At 41.5% G+C, this 24256-nt stretch overlaps 1 protein-coding gene and 2 long non-coding RNA genes across 4 annotated transcripts in view; 1 reads left to right on the top strand and 2 right to left on the bottom strand.

The window, feature by feature from the left end:
* Positions 1-24256, bottom strand: part of LOC127053241 (uncharacterized) — a 172993-nt gene that overhangs the window by 20654 nt on the left and 128083 nt on the right. The window lies entirely within an intron of this gene.
* Positions 1-24256, top strand: part of ADAMTS9 (ADAM metallopeptidase with thrombospondin type 1 motif 9) — a 141107-nt gene that overhangs the window by 98209 nt on the left and 18642 nt on the right. For both annotated transcript variants that reach the window (XM_050957230.1, XM_050957229.1), the window contains exons 29-30: positions 7580-7747; positions 13901-14074. In XM_050957230.1, coding sequence (XP_050813187.1) covers positions 7580-7747; positions 13901-14074 — 342 coding nt within the window. The remainder of the gene's footprint in view (positions 1-7579; positions 7748-13900; positions 14075-24256) is intronic.
* On the bottom strand, positions 2287-13993 carry LOC127053243 (uncharacterized). Its single transcript, XR_007774972.1, has 3 exons — positions 13881-13993; positions 13349-13434; positions 2287-3885 (listed from the first exon to the last, which is right to left on the bottom strand). It is a non-coding gene; the product is annotated as an uncharacterized LOC127053243 (long non-coding RNA).

The raw sequence follows: 24256 nt of genomic DNA, 5'->3' as shown, positions 1-24256 counted from the left end.
GGTTGTTTCGCTGTTGCTGAATGCCATGTAAAGACTTTAATATGTTTTTAAAAATCCATGTGGTCCAATGGAGCAGCCAGCTGGCCAGAATCTATCCATGCTAATCTTGCTAACATATTTGCATAGGTCTTAACATATCTTCCTCCTGACAATAGAAATGAGGCTGTGTGCTTCATAGGACCGCATTTGCAGAGCACCAGCAGTATCTGTGAGCCGATCTGTTTGCGTGCACCAATGCAGAAGCAAAGTGCAGTAGCTATTTGATTGCCATGATCTGGTTACAGCTGCATTTAAGGAGGCTCATTGAATTTCAGTAGCTTAGTGTCTAATGTAAAATGACACTGCGTTGTATGAAGCAGAAACATTAACCTCCTTAGTTTTTCTGTTTTGTTTCATCTAGCATGTTTCAGCTAAGATTTTTGGGTAGGACGACTGAGCATTTACTTTTAGTATGATCCTAAAAATGTGAAAATGTAAACCTTCAGAAATGAGTTTTTAATTGCCTTTGAAAAGTTGCACATTGCAAAATCTGATAAAGATGTGTTTAGCTTGATTTTTCCCTCCCTTCTTCAGGTAACTGATTATAATTATCTTAGGAAGCCCTTTTGTTGCAGCTTGCATTCATTACATTTAATACTCCCCAAATTGTAAGGCTGCTGCACAGTGTCTGTAAAAATGGCCTTGACAGCACTCTATAAAATTTTGTTACTCTGAAGAATTAGCCAGATTCTTGGTGGGAGTTGTCAGTTCTGCCCTGTAGTTACAGCCAGTTGTCCATTTTCAAAATACAGACAGCATAAAGTATGCACATTATAAGGGTCAGTTCTTGCGCTGGTATCATCCACATATATCCAGTTGCAGAAGTCGGTCCTAAGTGATTATAATTTGTGGAAATCTTTTATAACCTAGGTGGTTTTTGTGGGTATATATTCCATTCTTTTCATGCACTAAGCCAGTCAGAAATCTTGGAATCTATTGCAGACTTTCCATTTTGTAAGAGCCTTAATGAAGCAGGTGGCTTCTTATCTTCCAGATTTTATACATAGGAAATGCAGTGAGGAATAAGCTGATGCAATTCACACATACTTGGTAACAGTGAAATAATCTTCATAATTCTTGAAGTCTGAAATAGAAAGCAAATTTCTGTGAAAATGAAAATGCCAGCGCCAGGACAATGGAACAGAGCATTGCATCTCAGGAAATGTTTTGCTTCACATTCTGAGTTACAGCTTCACTGACCTTGATGGGAACAACTAATAAGAACATTTATTTAATTTAAGTAGAACATTTTAGGTTTGTTATTTTAAAATAGACACCTTTCCAAGACTCTAGGTGCCTTACTATAATTAATCACACCAAAAATAGAAGTAAATTAAACCTATGCACCCAGGACATTGATTTTAAGCTTTTCTGGGAAGAGATGGTTTGTTCTCTGTGTAAAGCAGAAGGCATGACTGTAGTGCTATACACATGTTAAAGAATAACGATAACAATAAACAATAGAAATGTTTCACTACACCTTTAAGGTAGTGGGCACAGTTTATTTTTAAAGTAATAACACTTTTTGACATTTATTTTGTCAACCCCAGCATTGCAGCAACCTGTATGAGAAGCAGAAGGCTGAAACTGACAGCAAACAAAAGTGAAATTGACTAGAAATCAGCCTATGGAATGCTTTGCTAGATAGCATCACTGTTCCATCAGTTTGTGCTGATAAGATCCAAGTTATATTCCCTAGCTGGCAGTGAATTAAGCCTGTTGGGAGTGGATTGGGACTTTGTTGCTATTCTGAAGCACTTCTCTAGCTCAGGCTAGCACATGTAGGTGCAAGAGGGAGGATCTTTACCACCTTCCAAAGCCCCACGTGGCAGGGAATAAAGTTTTGGGTCAGTTCTGAAAGACCCAAGAAAAACTTCACTTGAACTTCTAAGTTCACTGTCAGTATATGTTTCAAACGTTCATATAGCTACCAAAGGGCCCAATCTCGCCAGGTGCTGAGTGCCCATTGCTTCAAGGGAGTGACTCCATTTTATGCTGGTACAACCTAGAGCCCAGTTTTGCTCGTAGGGCCTTCTGCAGTCCTCAGTCAGTGTCCAATATCAGTGGCAGTTGCCTATGCCGACTAATTGCAGTAGCTCAGATTGACTTTCTGGGCTATTCTTTCTCTCGGACAAATGGGAATTCTCCATTGAATTTGAGCTCCGAAGTACATGAAAAACCCCATGGTATCAACTTCCTGGAGTCTTTCTACTCTCTTAAACCTCTCTTAAACTACTCTCTTAGCTAATGTAAGTTTTGCATGAGGCAAGACTGCAAGATTTAAGCTTAATTTTGTTGTTGTTTCCTTTGTTATGCCAGACAATCTGCCCAGTTTGTAAGATGTTAGGGTTGAATCTACAAAAGCATGTCAGTGAGAACAGAGTTAGACTAACAAAGCATGTCTGAGAGTACAACCCTTAAGTCCAGAAACCCGATCAGCATAAGACCATCCATCCAATACCTCTGCTGCACATTTAGGGCCAGATCCAAAGCCAATTTTGGTTAGTAGCAGTCTCTTTATTGACTTAAATGATCTTTAGATCAGGCTGATATTCCATGAAAAGAGAGTCTCAATCCCCCCTTTTCCCATTGCTTTGAAGTATTTTCTACAAACAAAACAAGAAAAAAGAAGTGTTTTCATCCGTACACTTCACAGGCTTTAAAGAAGCCAAGGTCAAAGCTTACCTCACTGTGGAGCTGTTACTGGCATAAAATGTAAGCAGACCATGTTGTTTCCAGCTATAAAAGAATTCTAAATTCTGTTATCGACATGCAAAGTTCTTCCAGTGTTAGAAATAAAAGGAGTCAGAGTGCACCACCTTGGTGTGTACCTCCATAAATCACATACAGTAGAAGTGAAGCACATCCTTAAGCTTTTTTTCTGCATCACATATGCTTAAAAATAGTGCCCCAAAAAAACTGGAAATAGCTAAAAAGAATTTTAAAAACATCACAATGTGTGCTCTTGTCAAAAGGAATTTCAGTCCTCAGAGTCTTCGTTTCATTTGATTGTTCATCCTACTATTGTTTCTTTTAAGAGTAAAAGAGTTTACAGTTCACATATACATGAAAGCAAATACGGCTTAGATCAAAAAATGTTTATGCACAGCTTCTCTTTTTCATTTATGTTCTAGAAAGGGAGAACAGAAGAATGTTTGGTACCAGACAACATCATCTTGAGAATATACCAATTATACTCAAGCATTAGCAAAATTAGTTAAATGTACATAGACTCCTAGACCTTAAGGTCAGAATGCAACTACATGCATGTAAATGCGTGTGAAAGTCGCCTAGCGATATCAAGTTTAAGATCAGAAGGGGCCATCAGATCAGATCACATATATCACATGCCACCCATGCACTAAACTCAATAACTAAAATATTACAGCCAACAGGAGACTGAACTATTGTGTGCTACAGGCAGAGAAATTGCAGCAAGGGAGGTTTAGGTTGGACATTAGCAAAAACTTCCTGTCAGGGTGGTTAAGCACTGGAATAAATTGCCTAGGGAGGTTGTAGAATCTCCAGCATTGGAGATTTTTAAGAACAGGTTAGACAAACACCAGTCGGGGTGGTCTAGATGATTAGTCGTGCCTTGAGTGCAGGGGACTGGACTAGATGACCTCTCAAGGTCCCTTCCAGTCCTATGAATCTATGATTCTAACTCTTTTCCCATGTAGAGCATAGGTCTTAGAGTCACATATTCTGGATACTCTTCCTGGTACTGTGAATGAATTGCATGTGTGACCCCAGCTCACATGGGAGTTCATCCTGTAAGGTGTTGACCTTCTATAAGAGCTCACAACATCTCACCGGATTGGACCTTGTATCTCTCTGTTCATCAATCTGTAAAATGAGGATAAAAAAACACTTACCACTGGCACCGTATCTACCAGTACCACAGTTCTTGTAAGACTGAATATTTGTCAAATACTTTCAGCTCCCTAGAAAGGTGCTATGCATGAGCATTGTTATTAGTCTCTCTATGTAATGAATGGGAGGAAAATTTATAAATTAAAGATGTACATTTCTCCATTGACTGGGGGAAAATACTAATCAAGTCTAGGGATTTATTTGATTTTTCACTGTTAGGTTTGAGAGCCATGTCCGCCTCCATTCCAGGTGCGGAATGTGTAATGAAGATAGTGGAAATTTGTATTAAATATTAATGGCAGGATTTAGTCCAAAGACGGTAACCGAATGAAAACATTAGAAGGTATTTGGTTGTAACAATATTTGAGAATGTTCTTAATCTTTGCTGCCCAGACACAATTTATTTTTAATTACATTTGCTTTGAAGTTGAGCTGTTTGAACATTTTTCACAAAAGCCACTGAGTTTCCAATGAAAAATACCATTGACTTTTTTTTAACCAGCTCTGAAGCCTGGCAAAAAAGCAAAACAAAATTTTGGAAAAAAATTCTGACCTTTTTTTTTTTTTTGGGCTGATGTCTGAAATTTTGTCAAGATTGTGGATTTCCATAATTTTAAGACATCACTGTGTTGGAGGAAGGAACTGTGTTTTCTCTTTGTTTTTTAATGTGAGGCTGAGCAATTTTTTGACTGACCTTGAAACTACAGTACACATCAACAAAACTCTTAGGAAAACTTAGACTCTTTCCTAACTGAAAATACATATGGTCTTCTCTTGGGTGGCACAGTGGATTGACTCATCCAGAAGAAAGTTCAGCCTGCTCAAATCCCACCACTGACGCAAAGCATGGTGGAATGAGGTAGCCTAACTATGGTCACTGTGTAGGCACCACTGCATCCTATCTTGGGTCATCTTCTCTGTTCTTTGGGTGCTCCATTGTAGACTGTGTTACTTTACAGTTGAGATGGTGCTTGGCTTCCCCTTTCCCAATCACACACAAGGGCTTCCTCCCACTCTGATTGCTCAGATACATGAGCATTTGAATACCTGGCCTCGCAGGTTCAGTTCCCAGTGAGGTCAACTTGGTTATTTAGCTTTCCAAGGTAGATTGTTCACCATGCCATTTTTGATATGGGGTGAAGGGAGGGTGTCTTCTGGCGGAGATGCTAAAAATCAAGGTGCTGGACATCTGCTCTGTTACACCAATAAATATCCCATGGCTCTTTTTGTACGAGTAAGGATTAAACCTAATAGCTTTGGCCAAACTTTCCATTCCCCCATTTCAAATGTGCTGTGGACTGTCCTTCATTCGATGTCAAGGGATGTCATGTTTCGGGGATACTCTGTTTACACAGTACCAGTTTCTGCAATTTTTCGCGTGTTGAGTAACACTCAGCTGAAGTCAATGAGATGAGCGTCGGTAACTACTACGTAATCTGTGTAAGTATTCCAAAAATCTGCTCCGTGGATTGCACATCCGTTTGGGATCCTTTGAGATGAAAGGAGCTATAGATCAGGCATAAGGAATAAGAATTGAACAGCCAGCTGGCCATCCTAACAAATAATTTATAAAGTAATGGGCTGGGCCTGAGATACGGAGTTCAAATATGGATCTGAACGCCTTCAAAGACTGGTGTGTTTACTTTCAGGCTTTTAACGTAACGCGTTACAGTGACTGGGGCCAAGCACATGGTTTGGATCTGGACTTCCCCATATGCTTCATCTGCATGATCTACTGGTTAAGAATTAGATATGTTCATGGAGGATAGCTCCATCAATGGCTATTAGCCAAGATAATCAGGAATGCAGTCCCATGATCTGGATATCCCTACGCCTCTGACTGCCAGAAGCTGGGAGTGGATGATGGGAGATGGATCACTCGGTAATTGCCCTGTTCTGTTCATTCCCTCTAAAGCGTCTGGCATTGTCCACTGTCAGGACACTGGGCTAGATGGACCATTGGATTGACCCAGTGTGGCCATTCTTATGTTCTTAAGACACTAGACTGGGAGTCAGGAAATCGGGGTTCAGTTCCTAGCTCCTATGTGTCTTTGGGCAAGTAATTTAGGCTCTGCTTCAGGGAACAATCCCTATTCAGGGCAGCACTTAAACGTGTGTGTAAAGGCTTCCCTGATCTGGGACCTAAAATATCTCCTTGCCTCAGTTTGTACTTTTTGTTTATGTGCTGTCTCCCCTGCTCCCCACTTTCATCTGGTCTATTTAGTTTGTAAGCCTTTCAGAGCAGGAACTCTCTCTGATGACTAGTCAGCATGGTGTCCTACATAATTGAACCCGACTGCTGTAATTAAAATAATAATAGATGAGGGTTGGCTCTGGCCAATTTCTAGACCTAATGTAACCTCCAAGCTGCTGCATGTACAATCCTTGTGTTTTTATTTACCAATTTAGGGTGAGGGAAAACTTTTGGCTTGATTTATTTCTTAGTAAAAGCACTGATAAGAGTCATCAAAAGGAAGGAAGAATCCTAAGGTCTATTAGACATTATTTATCTCCATCTTCTTGCATTCATTCCATTCTAAAATGAAAACAGGAGAACTGTTATACCGAGAGATTGCAGAAATCCTGTGCTTGCATTGAAGGATTAAATCAGTATGGTTGTGATATAACATGCAATGACTTGCCTAACATGTAATGAAGAAATTGAAATTGAATCTCTCAGTGCATCATGCTGAGTAAGGGGTTTGTTCAACAAGAAACTGTCATATTAAATTCTTGTCGTGATTCCAGACCCCTTTTGAGTCCTAAATCTTTTGGAGGAGACTAATCTGAAATCAAAGCAAAGTTGCTTAGGGTTGGCATGCCAGAAATGGTCACATTTGAAAAAGTTCAATGAACCTGCAGAAAAAGGTTGAAATTAGTTGCTTCACTACAAAGCTTACAGCTCACCTACCCGCTGATTTTCTTTTTGCTTTGATTCTTTATGCTCTGTCATCTTGGCTTCTTCTGAGTCGGGTTCAAAACATATAAAACTGAAGTGGGAGCTTGCCCGATTTCAGTATTTATTTAATAAAAAATAAATCACTCTGCACTGTTTAGTATAACATTAAAACAAACATAGCTTTAGAAATGTGGCATTTGGAAGGTTATGGATTTGTTTCTCCACTGCCTCACTCCTTGTGGAGTCGTTTTAATTTGTGCAAAGTGGGCGTAGTATGTTGCTCTTCTGATTTACTCGCCTTTTACTCTCGCTTGGCACATAAGTCAATGGCTACCCAAAAAGGACTCTGTCCCTTTAATTTTTTTAGTGGTAGAATGTGTCATACTAAAGGCCAGATTCTCGGTTGCTGTAAATTGACTTTGGTCCTTTGAAGTCACTGGAGTCATGCTGACTTATATCAGCCAAGAATCTAGACAGCTGAATGCCAATTTCTATCCTATTCCTTTATGTTGTTGTTGGTATTTTCTTCTTAGAAAGACTTTTACAAGAAAGAAAGAGATGCAGTACATGATACAAATGAGGACATTTTTCATGGGCTAAATTCTGTCCTCAGTTACAACCCCTCATCATTAATGGCTACCATGGTGAGACGGAGGGCATACTTTTTGGCCTGTTACATTGAGTTTAAATGCCCTATTTAGTTATTGGATGTATGTAACAATGTAGCCCTAACTGCATTAAAACTGTCTCATTGCTTTCCATTTCCAGTGTTCTGCTTCTTGTGGACGGGGACATAAACACCGAAATGTTTACTGCTTGTCAAAGGAAGGAAACCGCTTAGAGGACGATTATTGCAAGCACCTTGCTAAACCGAACGTGCAAAGAAAGTGTAGAGGGGGCAGATGTCCGAAGTGGAAAACGGGAGACTGGGGACAGGTGAGATGCAACATTTTACCTTTTTCACCATTAGATATTCCTTATCTGGTTGCCAGCGTAATTTCAGTCCTTTTGCAATAAAAGTATAAATGTTCTGGGTGACATTCTCAGCTGGAGTAGGTCGGCACAGCTCCAGATAAGCCTATGGAGCTGCACTATCTATATCAGCTGAAGCCCTAGCACTGTTTTCGATACAAAAAGGAGATCAACTGCTAACAAAAAAGCAACTATTGTAAATTTCTTGGACTGCTGCTGGGAAAAGGCATTGCTGTGTATGAGTAAGCAGACTCTCTTCTCCTCCTTCTTCCTTATTTTTTAAATACGTTGGCTCCTAAGTACAATTGTGATGAATTTGGAGGCATATGAAATTAAAATGTTTGTTTATCATTTTCCTATTAAAGTTGAGAAAATCTATAGGAGCTATTCATTTTAAAACATACTTTTCGCTCAGTTTTGTATTCTTCCAAATGCATTACACTGTAACAGCATCTGACGAAGTGGGTATTCACCCACAAAAGCTCATGCTCCAATATGTCTGTTAGTCTATAAGGTGCCACAGGACTCTTTGCTGCTTTTACAGATCCAGACTAACATGGCTACCCCTCTGATACTGTAACAGCAGTTTTCCTCTGGGTCAGTACAAAATCAGATGCTTAGTGCATAGGCTGCGGGAAAGTAGGAAAGTCTGGATTTTTCAAGTATGCTGTTTGCTCAGACCATAACTTTAATCCATTTTGATTCTTTATTTACATTGCTTTCCCAATTTTAAACTATTGAGAAATATTTCAGGCATGAAAAATATCAGTTTGCTTTTCTCATCCTTTTTTCGCTAATACTGATAGCGGAATTTGGGTTTTGAAACTAAAATTTCATATTTTTCATAACACCAAATTTAACCTATTTAATCAGATTTATTTTTACCTCTGAATCTCCATTTTGCATGTACCTTAATGATGTGCAAATCAGACAAATTATTGAAGATCCATAAGTACATTAATTTTTAACTTGTACAATGTCATATTCATTCACAATCTTTCTCTGCTTTCTACATGAAACCCTAAGATTCTTGCTGTATGCATCCTTCCCTAAAAGATAAAACATGAACACATCTATACATGCATTTGTGTAGACAAATATTAATATTAATAGATACATTTTTATCAAATGTCAAACATTAAATTTAAAAAGCATTAAAGCCATCATTATTTTCAAACTTGGATATTTTATTCTCCTCTTAGAATAAGTAGAATATGTGTTGTACAATATTTGTGTTTCTTTCTTGGAGAGTGGGGTAATCATATATTCATTACACAGGTTTAGTTGTTTAGGCACTGATCCTCCAAAAAATATACAAGTAGTTAACCTTAAGCACGCGAGCAGCCCGGTTGAACTCAATGGGGCTCCTCCCAGATTTAAAGTTAAGCATAGTGCCTTATTGTTTGCACTACTGAGGCCTTAATTTTGTCCATAAGCCTACAAAAATAAAGACTCACGTGACCATTAAAATGTCTAATCATATCAGATCTGCACTTTATTTAAAGTGACTGCTCCTGAAAGCAAATTTTGTAGCTAATAAAAGTCAACGTACCAACACAACGGTCTGTTGATTGCTTAAAAATATGCTAATTTTAATTGGTAAAGATAAATGCTTTAAAATTCAAAACATGCTGCTGCATGATAGGATTCAGTTTCATTCAATTTGAGAAATAAGCTCAGTTTAATGAGAATATGAGGTGATTTATGGCCTAAAGTCATCTGTTATGACTAGGCAATTAAAGAATATTTGTATTCTTTATATACTGTAGAGCATTGCCAGCGTGGCCAGCTGAGGATCTGGCCCTAAACATTAGCTATAAAAGCAAAGATGAAAATGCATCTTATAACAGCAAAATAGATCATTTAAAAATAATGATGTTATGATCCTGTTTCCTTAGATTCTGTCTGTAACACAGAGCCAGTCACCATATAGTAAATTGGCAGAGTTTGTCTACGTTTGATATAGTAAAACTGGAATGGTTCGAAGGCTTGAATAATGTCATGCCATAGTGCCATGCATGTCACACTTCTAGAAGTGCCTTTTATGATAAATACTTTTGAAGGTACAAGTGATTTGTCTATAAACTGCTGAACAGCAGCGATTAAAATGCTTTCTCTGTATGATACATCCTGAAGCCTGCTAAATAGTATAACTGGTCAACTGAAGTCAGCTTGGCCAGATCCCACACTGGTGTAAATCAATGTAGCTTCACTGACGCCTATGCAGCTGTAACAATTTACACCAACTGAAGCCTGGACCCAGAGTTTTTCAAATATCTGCTCTCTATTTGGGCTCAAAGACGTTACTAAAATGGTTAAATGAGTTAAGAAATTGATTTCTGATTGGAAACTTGACAGCAAAAAGTAAAGCTCTGCGTTCTGTAACACTGAACACATATCTAATGTGCCTGGAGTCTAAAACAGAAGAAATTAGCAATCGCACTCTGGATCCAGTGCGTCCTGAAGTCAGTTCAGTCGTTGATTTCAATGGGTTTTGGAGCAGGACCTTAGAGATACAGGATACAGCCCCAGGCACGGTGGCAGGAAAGTATCTGGAGTTGATATTCAGATGGCTCACTGGCTTCGACAACCAGGGGGCGTTTGGCCTGAATTAGGACTGCAGGATAAGGTCCCTAATTAACATAAATATGGGCAAAACTACCGCCAGTTGTATATGCCTTTTTCAAGGAGAGTGACGTTTTGTCACTTTTTCAAGACCTGGCCACCATTCACACTCCATGTTAAAGAGAGAGCAGAGAACTGGTGTGATCCTTCCACATCAGGAGTGAAATGAGCTATGTGCTGTTTGAAATTTTTGCTATGAACTGTTTGGATACCATCAAGGAAGCACTCTGTTTTTTCGTAGATCTTATCAGCTGTAAAAATAAGCGCGGTGCTATGCTACCATGAGATTGTCTCTTTCTGTAGTGGGTAAACCAGCAATAGACTGTGTGAGATGTAAGACAGAGTTTTAAAATACACTTACATTTTCTTTGTCACCACACATACACCGTTTGTGTTGTGTGTGCCCGTGGCTGTTTCCTTTTCCTTTTAGAAATGGTACGTGAATGATTAATAATGAATACTAGCCAGCACGAAGTATAAGAGAGTGCTCCAGTCCCGTATGTTTTCTATTATCTGGACTGCTTGTATTTAAATTCTGGGAAATTCTTTTCTAGATAATTATAAATCCTCCTTCCTAGAGCAAAATATTTGTTAATTTATGCATTCATCTGAAAAGGTTTTTCTCTTCCAGTAATGAATGGACCTGTGTTTTTAACTAAGGAAATGCCCCGAGACATCTGACAGCTTAAAAGTAACAATACTTATTCTGTAGTCTGAAAATTGTCTGTTTCTTTATGTAGATTTCAGGCCGAAACCTGGTCCTATATTTTTCTCAATGATAAACTTGTGCGTAACAGGAGTTAATATGTTCCATTTTTATTGTTGTGTTTCTCTGTTGACAGTGGAGAATTTGTGCTAAACTACATCGAGGTCTATGGTGAAAAAAGTGGCAGGTTTGTTCTGTCCCATAGAGGATAAATATATGAGCATAGTAACTACGCCCTGATCCTTACATGAACAGGGGGAGAACGGTAGTATCAGGTTTATTATGCTCTTAGGGCCAGATATCTAGTAGGTATAAATCAGAGTTGCTCTTCTCAGATCAACAGAGTTATTGGTAAAACAATGATCACTGTTAAAAATGCTGTAGGACAGAGTTTCTGTCTAAATGGGCATTTATAATAATGTATCATTCTATTATTAGGAACCCAGCTGTAAAATCCTACCTGTACTCTGACAAATATGTAAATGTTATACACGGAGTGAGAGGGCTGCATACTGGTTAGGGACTTGATCCAAAGCAGACTGAAGTCAGTGGACTGACTCCTATTGACTTCAATCACCTTTGGCTCTGAACGCTAGGTGTGGTAGCCCCTTTGAAAGAATTCTAGCCCATAAACTCGCAACTTCCTTCTTTTCAGAACCTTAGAGATGACGCCGTTCTGATTTGTAAGAAAAATGACATCCATCCAATGTTAATGTTCTAACAGCGGCTGCAGTTTCTCTTCTGTTATTGATTAAGCCAAAGAAGTTGTTTTGAAGCCTTGTATCTCTGGGGATTTTTGGATGTGTTCTGGATAAACATGACAGTATAGCAGGGATCTCAGGAGTGAAATCCTGGTCCCATTCAAGTTGATGAAAAAGATTTTTCCTGACTTAAGCTCACAAATGGGGTGCGATCCTGGCTCCACTGAATTAAGTAGGAGTTTTTCTCTTGACTTCAATTGAGCCAGGGTTTCATTCCAGGTGAGCCCCTAAATTAGCCAAAATCTTTTCCTGGGGGCTTGTGTCCACGGCTTAAAAGCCCCTGTCGGGTCCTTGGGAGTATTACAGTTTTACATACAGTACACTGGAGTACAGTTATTACAGCTTTACATACAATAAACTCCCATTACTAAAATTAGACATCATTGTCCTTTTTGGCTCACTATGTTGCATAACATTTTCCTGTTCAATTCGATATCAAATGCAGGATCAGGCTCTTCTAGGACAGAGCTGCAACTTTAACCCCTTCTGTCAATATCGCAACAGTCTTGCAAATGTGTGTTTTGTAGGTGGGTAAGTTTATGAGCAAAAGTTATTTAAAAATGGATGTGTTTCTCCAACTGTGTTTCTACTATTCAGCTCACTCTCCCTTGTGGAATGTTTAAGATAAACCATGTTATTAATCATAATAGAAGCACTACAGCATGTGGGATGTATTTACATCACAAATCATAGGAATCTAACTGCGTTGTGCTACTTTTCCAAGTTACACAAACCAGCCTTTCCTAAATATTTATAACCAGTTCACAGTCAGGGGTTTGTGGGGTTTTTGTTGTTGTGTTTTTTTTTTTTGTCTCCTTTGCTTTCTGATGTGTTCAGATAGTAAAGGAAACGCTGCATTACAGAACAATACTTTTTAAAGTTTTGGAGGAGGATTCCTTGCACATTATAAATTGCTTAATTCCATTACTTAATAAGGCTTACTTTTGTGGTATTATGAACTTGTTTTCTCAATATCTCATATATTAATTAGGTCTTTTCTACTAATTTTTAATGAAGCAAAATGTTAATCATTATATCTACATTTCAACTATGCACTTCTGTTATACGCACTTCTATCTAATGTTTATTAATCTTGTTCCACATTTACAAACTATATATTAGGACCTAACAAGAAAGAATCCATAGAGCAGTGAAGTTAAGTACCAGTTAAAAATATTATATTGTGGGATGCTAGCAGAAAGTATTTTTGTATGGAAAAAATTAAGCTATTGAAAACAGTGAGCTGTAGATATCAATATTCAAAAATCAGAAAAAACTTATTTTGATCATGATTAAAATCAGGCTTTCATGATATGACTAGAAGTGAATAAAAATGTGCTCATGCCATAATGAAGCTACTATATGTGAAAATAAAACAATTTAATTGACAAAAATAGTTTGTGGGGATATGCAGTATGTAGTAATTTGCTATGGTGTATATGTAAATTAAAAGTAATTCCAGAAGTCTCTTACCTACAAATCTTCATTGCTTTAGTTCTTATGCTATGTAATTCGTGCTTCTTTTCATTACAGGCTGACCAGTCTACTGAACGATGTTTCTGTAAAGTTTGATTTCTTTATTTAAACTATTGAACGGAGTGTGCAAGGAGTAACATACAATTCCTGCTGACTCTAGCATCTTGTGATTTTTTTAACAATGCTGCTATCCTTAGAGATTTTTGCAGTATAAATCTTATAGGTGAAACCTTGACTCCACTGAAGTTAATGGCAAAACTCCCATTGATTTCACTGGAGCCAGAACTTCACCCTGTGCATTCAGATTCCCTGCAAAATGTTTTCTTACATGGAGAAGAACTTTCTGCATCAAAAGGAGTCAGAGTTTTAAATGTCTAGGTGCTATTGCTTGCTAGCTCAGACAAGTGTTAAATGTCTTTCAGAACTGGAAGTAGAGCAGTATCTCGGCTCCCTTCCTCGTCTGAAATCAGAGAGGTTCACTATAGTAATGGAGAGTTTCACAAGGAAAATAAGGAAAGCTGCAACTTACTTTTTGTTGTCCCTTTTTAGTGCTCCGTGTCCTGTGGAGGAGGCATTCAGCAGAGAAACGTTTATTGCCACACGGGCACTCAGAAAACAGCCAGGGAGACCGACTGTTACCAATTCACAAGACCAGTCTCTGAACAGGAATGCTACATTGCTGAATGTCCCCGTTACAGCTGGGAAATGGAGGAATGGCAAGCTGTAAGTAAAAAGGTCCTGTAGTGGGCAGCTTCAGCAGTATTCAAAGCATACCAAAGTAAGACCTTCTTCCTGACGTTTACCAGTATCACATTACTCAGTCTGTGAAGTGTGAACTAAAGAGAGACTTAGGAGATGGCTGGCTTGTTCAAAAGATTGTCAGATGGCCAGGGTTTACACTAAGCAGGGTTTGAGCTTGCCTTGATGCAGACTGAGTGTGTATTTGTGTGTGTGAGTATGTATGTGCATGCACGCATTTAAGTTTAAAACTTTGGATGGCCAAAAAAAAAAAAAGCGTGGCATAAATTAAATAGCGATGTGTGTGCAGATTGTGCCAGTTTTTTAGAAAGTACCAAAGAAAGCACTGGAGCGTGAGAAGATGCATAGTATAGTTTTATATGTGCGTGCTGTGGAATGTTTTGGTAGGACCTGCACAAAGTCAGTATTTTTCATATTTTGCTGGCGCTGCACCCGATTCCACTCCGCTAGTCCCGTTCATTAGTAGCTGACTTTGGGCGGGAGTCTCCCATCCGTACACATGCTGAAGTAGTAATTTGGTAACTACATTTTTTTGAGCTAAGTTTCACTGTTTGCAGAGCTGTAGGAAGCTGTGTAAGCTGTGCATTTAGAAAGTAACCTCCCACACTACATAGTCATCTATGTGCCTTTGGCATACTTGTCCAAACTCCCTCCACCCTGCTCCCCCCCCCATAACATGATAACTCTCCCCATCCAACATGACAAGTTCTTCTCCTTACTCCACCAGTCCACCATTTTTGAAACACACCTAGATTCAAGATGCACTTGGATCTCTTGCACTGTGTGCACTTACTATGACCGGTACGTGTGTAACCCACACACCTCCAGGATGTGGTGTTCTGTCCCATCTAGTGGCACCGAGACCACTTAGAGAGAGATTATTGAGTCTGCTCTACAGCCTTAGCTAAGAGCATTATGGCTTTTAGCTCATGCTAAGCTGCAGAGGTCCTAGGCTCTGTCCCGCTTGCCGATGACCAAAGTCTGTTGGGATTACATGCGGTATCAGGCATTGTTAGAATTTCAGCATTACTTGTGGTAAACCTACTAGAATGTGTCTAAGTGGGATGATGATAGTTATAGCAGAGATTATGACAGACCTGCTGGACCCTGTGAATATAGCAAGGGCAAATGAGGATGAAACCAGAGGCCTTTCTAAGGTCAACAGGGAAGCTATGGATTCTTACTGTCTACCAAGGCCTACAAGTGGATGTAGCGTCCACTCTTCAGCTGTCTAAATAGTGCGTTTGGATATTCAGGTTGCCAATTTGATTATCTAAATGCAGGATTTTTATGCCTCTTAGGCCATCCGCAGTCAGAATTTAGACTTCTAATGCACCAACATGAAGGACCCAAAGACAATTATTAATGTAGAAAGCTTAATATGATGCCAAATTATTTTTCTGAAGATAAATATGATTGTCTATAAATCTCCGTTCACAAAATGTACACTAGAAATGAGAACACAGCCAATTTTGTTCTAAAATGGCCTATGTCAGAGGTTCTCAAGGCATAATCAATTGGCAGTTGACTGGTCACATGGTACTAGCTCCTCCCCCTTATTTCCAGCTGCTACGTTACATTCTAACACCGTTGAAACACACAACTTCCTAACATTACTTTTCTGCTGTAGTTTCCCCAAAGTGGTACAGTGGTGAATGGGAGGGGAGAGGCATGGCTCCCAAAAGAAATCCTGTGTTACACAACAGGCCAGGAGATGAAAAAGGGTGAGCGTGGGACTGTTCGAAATTTTTCTGTTGGATTGTCCAAAAAATGGCATTTTTTTGAAAAAAATCTGACAACCTGCTTACTTTTTTGAAATGTTTCATTTGTTGCAGACATTTTTGCTGATTTCTAGCAAAATGAAAGTTGTGGGTCTATTTCAAACACTGCAAAATAGAAACAACTTTAAAATTTGTCAATATTTAATTATGGGATTTTTTTTAAATGCCATTCCATTCTCAGTGAGACCCCTGAAGCTGGATATTTCATAGTAAGCAATGGCTGAGAGATTTCTGAGCATAGAGAGCTTCAAGTACAGGGTTTTATTCTGCTGCTTTTGTGAGGAGAATTGCTTTGCATCCTCATGTGTAACAAACCTTTCATGAATCTCCTCTTCAATCCAAATGGCAACCTGCTTAATGTGCCTTTTGCTCTGCCTCTTGCTGCAGGCACATAATCCTTATTGATATCAGTGGGGGTTTGGTGCGCATTAAGGACCTATTGAAATCAATGGCAAAGCTCCCAATGACTTTAATGGTGCAGGATCAGAGCCCATGTCCTGAACTTATGTACATTGTGGTTAGTAATGAAGGCTGCAGTGGTGCAGATTCCATTCCATAAGGAGAGCAGAATAATCATTAAGCGATCTAGGGCCTGGTGTTCATTTACACTAAGGCCCCTTTACAATGCTTTTGCAATGCAAAAGGGTCTTAAAGCAGGAATAAATTCTTTAAGGCCTGTTTATGCTGCCAGAGGGGGTCTTCAATTTAAATGAGAATCTGATCCCTGCTATTCAGAATGCAAAGGACAATCTAGCGCTGCCCGTTTACTATAGTCACCTGCTTAGAATATTGATGTGCTCGAAAACTCCCATTTTCTTTATTATCGTTCTGTGGTTGTATACAAGAAATAAAGAAAAAAAATTCACAGAGGAAATAAAAAAAATTTCAGTCTTGCAAAGGCTGTGGAATGTTTCACCTGCAGCAAGAAGATTCAAGGTCAAAGCAGCAGCTCCATTCTTTCTTTTATTAGCTCATCCTTGATTCATTACTGTACGGTACACTCACGCATTGCAGCATCACGGATTATTGTATATACCTCACGGCCCTGTAGTACTTGGCCTTATGGACTATGTTACAGACAAATTTAACCAACTTTGTTCTGTTAGCTATGCCATAATCTTAATGTTTGCAAGCTGTAATGATGATAGATTCATATGTGGGGGCAGCTGAGGAATGATTCCAAGACTACTAGAAACCTTGAGGATCAGATCTGTAGCTGGTGTAAAGTGACATAGGTCCATTGACTTGAATGGAGCTATACCAATTTACTGCTGCTGAAGATCTGACCCTGCAGTTACAAGACTGAGGTAAGGTAAGAAACAGAGGCAGAACAGAATAGACTATGAGCTGTTTGCCTCAGACAGAAGTGTGTTAGCAGAAAAGAAATTTTGCAAAAGGCTGAGCTGTGCAAAAGGCCAAACAACACATTCTCTTCTACAAGGCACATTAAACCCATTCAGCTAATGAATGTGCAAGCGAGAAGGAAAGTAGATCACCAAGCAGCATGCAGTTTTAGTACTTACCAAACAACATAATTAGCCCTTAAAGGAACTTCTCCAACCTGTGGTCCCCTCTCTCACTTTTTGCCACTGGAGAGAATGACCCGCTCCTCTTCCCACCACTTTTGTGGGAGGCAGATGTTCACATTGGTTTCTTAAAGGGCTCCCCACCAGACTGTGTGCACTCTGGAGATCTCAAGCATGTGACATATAGGATTCCAAGGAAGCTTTAGGGATAGAGGGGGGAGAGAAAACCCTCCTTGCCCATGAAGAATCACTAATTGAAACCCACTGCGGATGTTGCCCATTTCGAATTTGTCACTTTGTATCCATTTCCAAGTCCTTCTCTTGGAGTAGTTTTATTTTGTCAGATGTACAGTTAAAGCAAAATCACCTCCTTGCCAGCTATAACTGTAGCTTGCATGTTATTCATAGGGCCGAGGCACAGATTGCTTTAGTATGCTCTGAACAAGGAATGCAGTAAACCCAGACTGACACGAATGGCATGACCTAAAATAACATTACAGCACCCTTCACTTTCTGATTTCGTTTTTTACAGGGAGTTTGTCAAGCATTGTTTAGTCTTCCTCTTTTTAATTTTTTAAAACACCACTCTAGTCTTGCCAGTGAAAAGCCATAGGGAACATCCTGGAAACCATCTCTTATTATATCAGTTAATTAACTCTTCTGGCTTCTTACAGCACTAAGGATGCTGAGGTGGTTGGATTGAGTGGGCAGGTGCTGGATGGTGTTGGTGGCCTCTGATATAGGGGAGACAGGCCTGCTGATGGGGGAAAAGGGGCAATTGCCCAGGGGCCCGGGAGATTTAAAAGGGCCTGGGGGGCTGATGCCACAGAAGTGGCAGCCGGGAGCCCCAGGCCCTTTTAAATCCCATGGAAAGGCCACAGGGCTCCTAGGCGTGCATGGCCAGCACCAAGTTTCTAATCTGTGGGGGTGGGGGGGATCCCCCTCAGCTCTGCCCTGACCCTGCCCCCACCCTGCTCCACCCTTCCCCCGAGGTCTCGCCTCTTCCTGCCCCTGCCCAGTTCCGCCCCCTCCTCCAGAACATGCTGCGCCCTTGCTCTTCCCCTCTTCCCCCCCAGTGCCTCCAGATACCAAGAAACAGCTGATCTGTGGCAGGCGGTAGCTGTTGGGAGGGAGAGGGAGGCGCTGATCAGCGGGGCCCGGCAAAGGGCCAGAGGCATTGGGGGAAGGGGGAGGTTCTGGTAGTGAGGCTGCCAGTAGGGGTGCTCAGCACCCACCATTTTTTCCCATGGGTGCTCCAGTCCCTGAGCACCCACAGAGTTGGTGGCTAAAAACCGGCGGCGGTGAAGGGAGCCGGGCGGGCAGGTGGAAGCCCGGGCCATACCAGAAAAGCGCACTCAGCAGCACAGCCGGAAGTTCACTGGGCACCAGCCAGCACAGGCACACAGCACCACCCAAATGTCAGGCGGACGACATCCAGGTTTGTGGATGCCTGCACCAACCACTGCACGTGGTCCAGCTCTGCGCCCATGTGGCCACAGGCCAGCAGCAGCATAGGGCCCAGCTCCAGCCCATCCTGCACGAATCAAACCTCAGTTATCCCTTTCTAGGGGACCCACTAACTGTTCTGCCTTGGGGCCTGGAATTTCTGTCGGCAGGCCTGAGGGGAGATCATGCTGTATGTTCCCTTCTGGCCTTCTACTCAGTGATTCCATGAAATGGATGTCAGTAGAAAAGGCCTGTTAATTTTAAGGACGAAATGGGGGTGAGACTAGGGTGACCAGACAGCAAATGTGAAAAATCAGGACAGGGGATGGGGGGAAAATAGGCACCTATATAAGACAAAGCCTCAAATATCGGGACTGTCCCCATACAATAGAGACATCTGGTCACCCTAGGTGGGACCAAAAGGAAAAGCACAAAATTGGGAGGGAAAGAATTTGTATGTTCATCCTTATGCAAGAATACTGCAAAAGAATGGAAATTACAAATAGACATATATATGAAATTGTGTATTTCTGGCATTTGTTACTTCAGGGGAAATTTTCCGTCCTAACTTAGGCAGAATGCCCATTGAAAAATGTCAAAACAAAAGGTTCTGATTTTGTTTTTGTTTTTCACTTTTTTTGTTTTGTTTGCTTGCTTGACATGAATTCACAAAATGCTTCAGTTGACCTAAAGCTGCAATTTTTTTGGTGGGGGAAAAAAAGTTAAAATTTTTGGCCAGCTCTATTCATGAGCTTAAAGTTAAGCGCCTGCTTACGTATCTTGACAAATCAGAACTGAAATAGACAAGACAGAAGAAAGGCAGGAGATGCATTAGACTTGCTTCCCCTTCCTCTTTGCCCAGGTCTTTTGCCCTTTAGGGTACATGGCAAGGTTCCTCATTTTACAGGTGAGCAACTGAGGCGCTGAGAGATGAAGCGATTTGCCCAGGGTCACTCATGAAATCTGTGGCAGAGCCAGGAACTGGAATCTCATTTCCTGGGTCTCAGTCCATGTATCTTAACTGCAAGATCTTCTTTCCTCCCAAATTAAAAATTAATAGCACAATATGGCAATATAGTGTCACTGTATCTGTCAGTCACTTTGTCTTTTCCTCATGGCATCTAAGGGCAAACTGGAAGTCATGTCTGAGGATTCTTCCTCCTCTTGGACAATGTGACAGTCTGAACTTTTTCTAGTACATGTTGCAACCTTGCAAGGGGGCTTCCAGTACCTGTTGCTTGTGGTATTATTGCTGGTATTATATGAAGTTTCTCTTTATTTACTGGTGCTGGCATCAGTCTAGCTTAAAATTCATACAACTTATTCGCTGTCCCGCCGCATCCAGGTTTCTGCAGAAACTCCCTAGTTAGAGTGGAGCACTATGGCTGCATTGGAAAGGTGACAATTAATGCTTTTTGTTGACTGTGCTTAGGGAAGCCAGTAACCCACTTTTAAATGTAACATAAAGGAGTTCTCTCCTTATACCATGAGATACCTGAGAAGGGCAAATACAGCACATTTGGTTCGCTCTCTGGGGAAATCACAGTCAAGCAAATTATTCTGTTCCCCTTAGGAGTGCTACATTTCAGTTCAGACCTAGGGGAAATTTCCACTCGAGGGACTTACAACAAGAGAGTAAATAAGGTTGAAAGCACATGCAGCCCGTGGGGTCTTTTGCCAGACTGCAGATTTTTTAATATTGACTCTTGCCTCAGAGCTGCTAAATGACTCCTCCAAAATAAATGCTGCTGGGTGGGGGTGTTTGCAGTTTTGCATGATTACTATTTACTAAATATTGATGTTGAGCATTAACTTGCTTTTGCTGCGAGCCCTCTGCATCCAAAGGGCTATGCTGCTCATAACCACAGCGCTTCTACTTATTGACATTTTATTTCAGCCTTCTCAAGAAATAATTTGCAGTCTGGGTTCTGATAGCTAATTAAAAACAAAAGGTTCTGATCGTACTGCCTTTTGCCTAGGTGTACTTGGTAGATCTCGCTCATAGGAAAGCAGTGACTGGTTCAGAGATCTTGAAAATGATGTACAAATGGTGAAGCTAGCTGGATGAAACCTAGGTAACTTGGCATGTAGATTTGTGTGTGTGCGTGCAGTCCGATTGAATTTGCTTAGAGGAAGACAATTCCTGCACATTATATCCAATGATAATTTCAAGAAATGTTCTGTTAACGACTCCAGGTAGCTGAAAGCTTAGCAGCTTCTGGTAATTTTTTATTTTGACCTTTCTGCTGTCAATGGCTCTGACCCTTCCATATTTTTGGTAAGTTCTCTTCTCAAAGCGCATTCTATCTGTGTGAGTGCAGGAAGGAGCCATGCCCTAGTTCAGCACGACCCTGTGACCGGAGTGTTTCTCCACTAACAGAGGACAAGGAGACGAGTCTGGTTTGCCTCCTGTGGCTGCAGAAGGCTTAGAAAGCATTTGCTGGGCTTGGCATTTTGCATTGTAGCAGCAGTGGTTAAACCAGATTGAAGCAGTGGTGCCTCTCAAGGCACCAGTCAAGGAGGAGAGAGGGGAGCCCGCTTTACTCAAGCCAAGTTGAGAAGGGGAGCTCTTCTTCTGCTTTTAGCATGGGTTGGGGAGCTGCCCTTTCCCCTTACTTTAACTTAGTTAAAGTAGGCCCTTGCTCTTCTAGCCCTTACTCATGGGAGTAGTGCCACAGAGAGGGCTGAATGATTGGGCCTTAACATGTCTGGAAAGGCCCTTTCAGGAGCAGTAGTGAACCTCTCCATCCATTGATCAAGGGATTTTCAGAGCCCAGCCAAGGGTGGGTAAAGCGTGTACACAGGACCTGTTTGCCTAGCGTGTTTTGGCTGATGAAGAGCTCCCATTCTGCTCTCAGTTGCCCTCCCACAGTCCAAGCAGTCTCAGTAGGGCTGCTTTTTCTTCACCAGTGCTTGGGAAACCAGGGACGACCTTTCCTTCGAAATGCAGACCTTGCTCCAATGAGCCATGCCTGGGTCCCCTCAAGGCAAGACGGCTGCAGTGCACCCCCCTGGGGGCTACCCCTCCAGATCTTTTGGAAACGTAAATTGCTCCATCAGACAGTGAACATGCTGTGCTGATGCTCCCAGGTCTGCACCGGCTTCCAGTCAGATTCTAAGTGGAGTCTAACATGTTGGTTTTGACTGAGGAAGCCCTCCGTGATTTGGGCCCAGGCTGTGAGAGAGAGAGAGAGCTCCTCTCCATCGGGGGTAACGTGGCGTTTGCAATCAGAGGAGCTGACAGACCCCAGGTTTAAAAGAAAGGGGCCAGCTGACAGGCTCCCTTCACTCCAGGGCTGCCCAGAGGACTCAGGGGGTCTGGGGTTAAGTGGGGGAGCTGCGGCGCTTGTACTCACCCAGCGGCGGTACAGGTCTTCGGTGGCATTTCAGCGGTGGGGGGCACTTCAGTCGATCGGCATCTTTGGCAGCACTGAAGGGCCCCCCGCTGCCAAAATGCCGGCCAAAGACCTGGAGCGACTGAAGGGACCCCGCTACTGAAATGCCAGCCACAGACCCAGACCGCTGCTGGGCCAGGGCTCACGGGGCCCCTGTGGGGCCCATGGCCTGGGGCAAATTGCCCCACTTGCCCCCCCCCCAATGGCTCTGCTTCACTCTGGAAGTCTCACTTCCCTTTACTTTTGGCCCAACAAAGCCCAAGTCTGTTGAGCTTTGGGGTATGTTGCAAAGGTTCCTGGGCTTGGTTGTAGGGCAGTAGACAAAGATTGGTCCAGAGGTTAGGGCTCTTGTCTAGTGGCGACCTGGGTTCAAGTCCTTGCTTTGCCACAGACTTTGAGCAAGTTGCATAGTCTCTCTGTGCCTCAGTTCCCCTTCTGTAAAATGGGGGTGGTGGCCCTGCCCTGCCTCACAAGGATGTGGGAAGGATAAATATATTCAAGATTGTGAAGCACTGAAATATTGTTGTAAAGGGTGCCAGATGTGTACAGTACGTAGCTAGCTTATTATTCGAAATGAGCAATCATTGAGGAACCTTTCTTCCAGAGTCCTTCTCTGGGCTCCCATCTTTTGTGTAGGACACAAATCACTTTTTATTTTTTAATATTGGTGATAAGTGCTTTTTAATAGATCTAAATACATAAACCCCACTTAACTTCACTTCTCAACTCCTTTTCCCGTTTACATGGTGTCAGAGGTGCCCATGATTATTTGCCACTCCTGGTTCATGGCACAGGTTATAGGCATGCACATAGTTTGGGTAGGGCTATGGGGGAGCATTGCTTGTCCAAACTATAAGTCTCAGAAAGGTGTAGAATTTGCCCCCCACAAGCGGCCCCGTTGGCCTGGCTGGAGTTGTCTCCCCAAATATAGAAGTCAATCTACCCCTATGGTTATAGGCCCTGGAGTTCAAGTCCTTTTCTCTTCAGTCGTCTCTTGGCAGAGTCTTTCCATTTTATCTTCTTTCTTCCATTGCAGTCCCTTTCCTCCAATGCTTTCTTTGCTGGTCATTCTTCTCCCATTCTTATCACATGTCCAGCTCTCCTCAAATGTGCATTCTCCAGCCAATCCATCAACGAGAGTCCCAAGTTTATCTTCCCCTCATTTTTCCATGCACATTCTGTCTACCCTTCACTTACCTGCCATTTTTACCTTACCTGCTTACCTTGCCGCTTACCTGCCATTCTCCTCAGTATATTGTTGGCTAAATCTAAATACATAAACCCACAGTGAAGTTAATTCTTCCGTAGGGGTTGCGCAAGGTAGCCAAGGACAAATTGGATTCACCAGCATTTAAAAACTGATCAGTTCCGCCCTATTGACTCTTGCCAACTCTTGTTACATCAGGCTGCGAGCAGCCCCTGAACAATTCCTAGTCTCAAAATAAGGGTGGCCAAAAGGAAGCAAAACCATATTTTACATTAATTGGATATAAAATAGGCATGTTAGAAAGACAATAACAGGCAGGTAGGGTCTAGTGAGTGATTAGGGCACTGGACTGGGTATCCAAAAACCTATGTTATATACCTAGCTCTTCCACTGATTAGCTGTGTGGCCCTTTGAAAGTCATTCAGCCTCTTCGTGCCTCTGTTTCCCCTTCCACCCTTTGTCTTGTTCATGTAATAGGGTTGCAAACCCTCCAGGATTGGCCTGGAGTCTCCAGGAATTAAATATGAATATTTAATTAAGAATTATGTCCTGTGATGAAACCTCCAGGAATACCTCCAACCAAAATTGGCAGCCCTACTATGTAATTGTTTGCTCTGCAAGACCGGGGCTCTTTCTCTTTATTAGTTTGTGCAGTGCCTAGCATGGTGGGGCCTTGAGCTCAGTTGTGGCTGCTAGTCGCTACCTCTGATACAAATAACTAATAGTAGAAAGCAACAGCATTCATAAGTACCATTAGTTTATCATTTGTCCTGGGGAAATGTTTTTGCATC

This window comes from Gopherus flavomarginatus, chromosome 6 (genome assembly GCF_025201925.1).
Source record: "Gopherus flavomarginatus isolate rGopFla2 chromosome 6, rGopFla2.mat.asm, whole genome shotgun sequence".
NCBI classification, from domain to species: Eukaryota; Metazoa; Chordata; order Testudines; family Testudinidae; genus Gopherus; species Gopherus flavomarginatus.
Note: the sequence above shows the minus strand (reverse complement) of the source record. Positions and strands in the feature narration are given on the sequence as shown.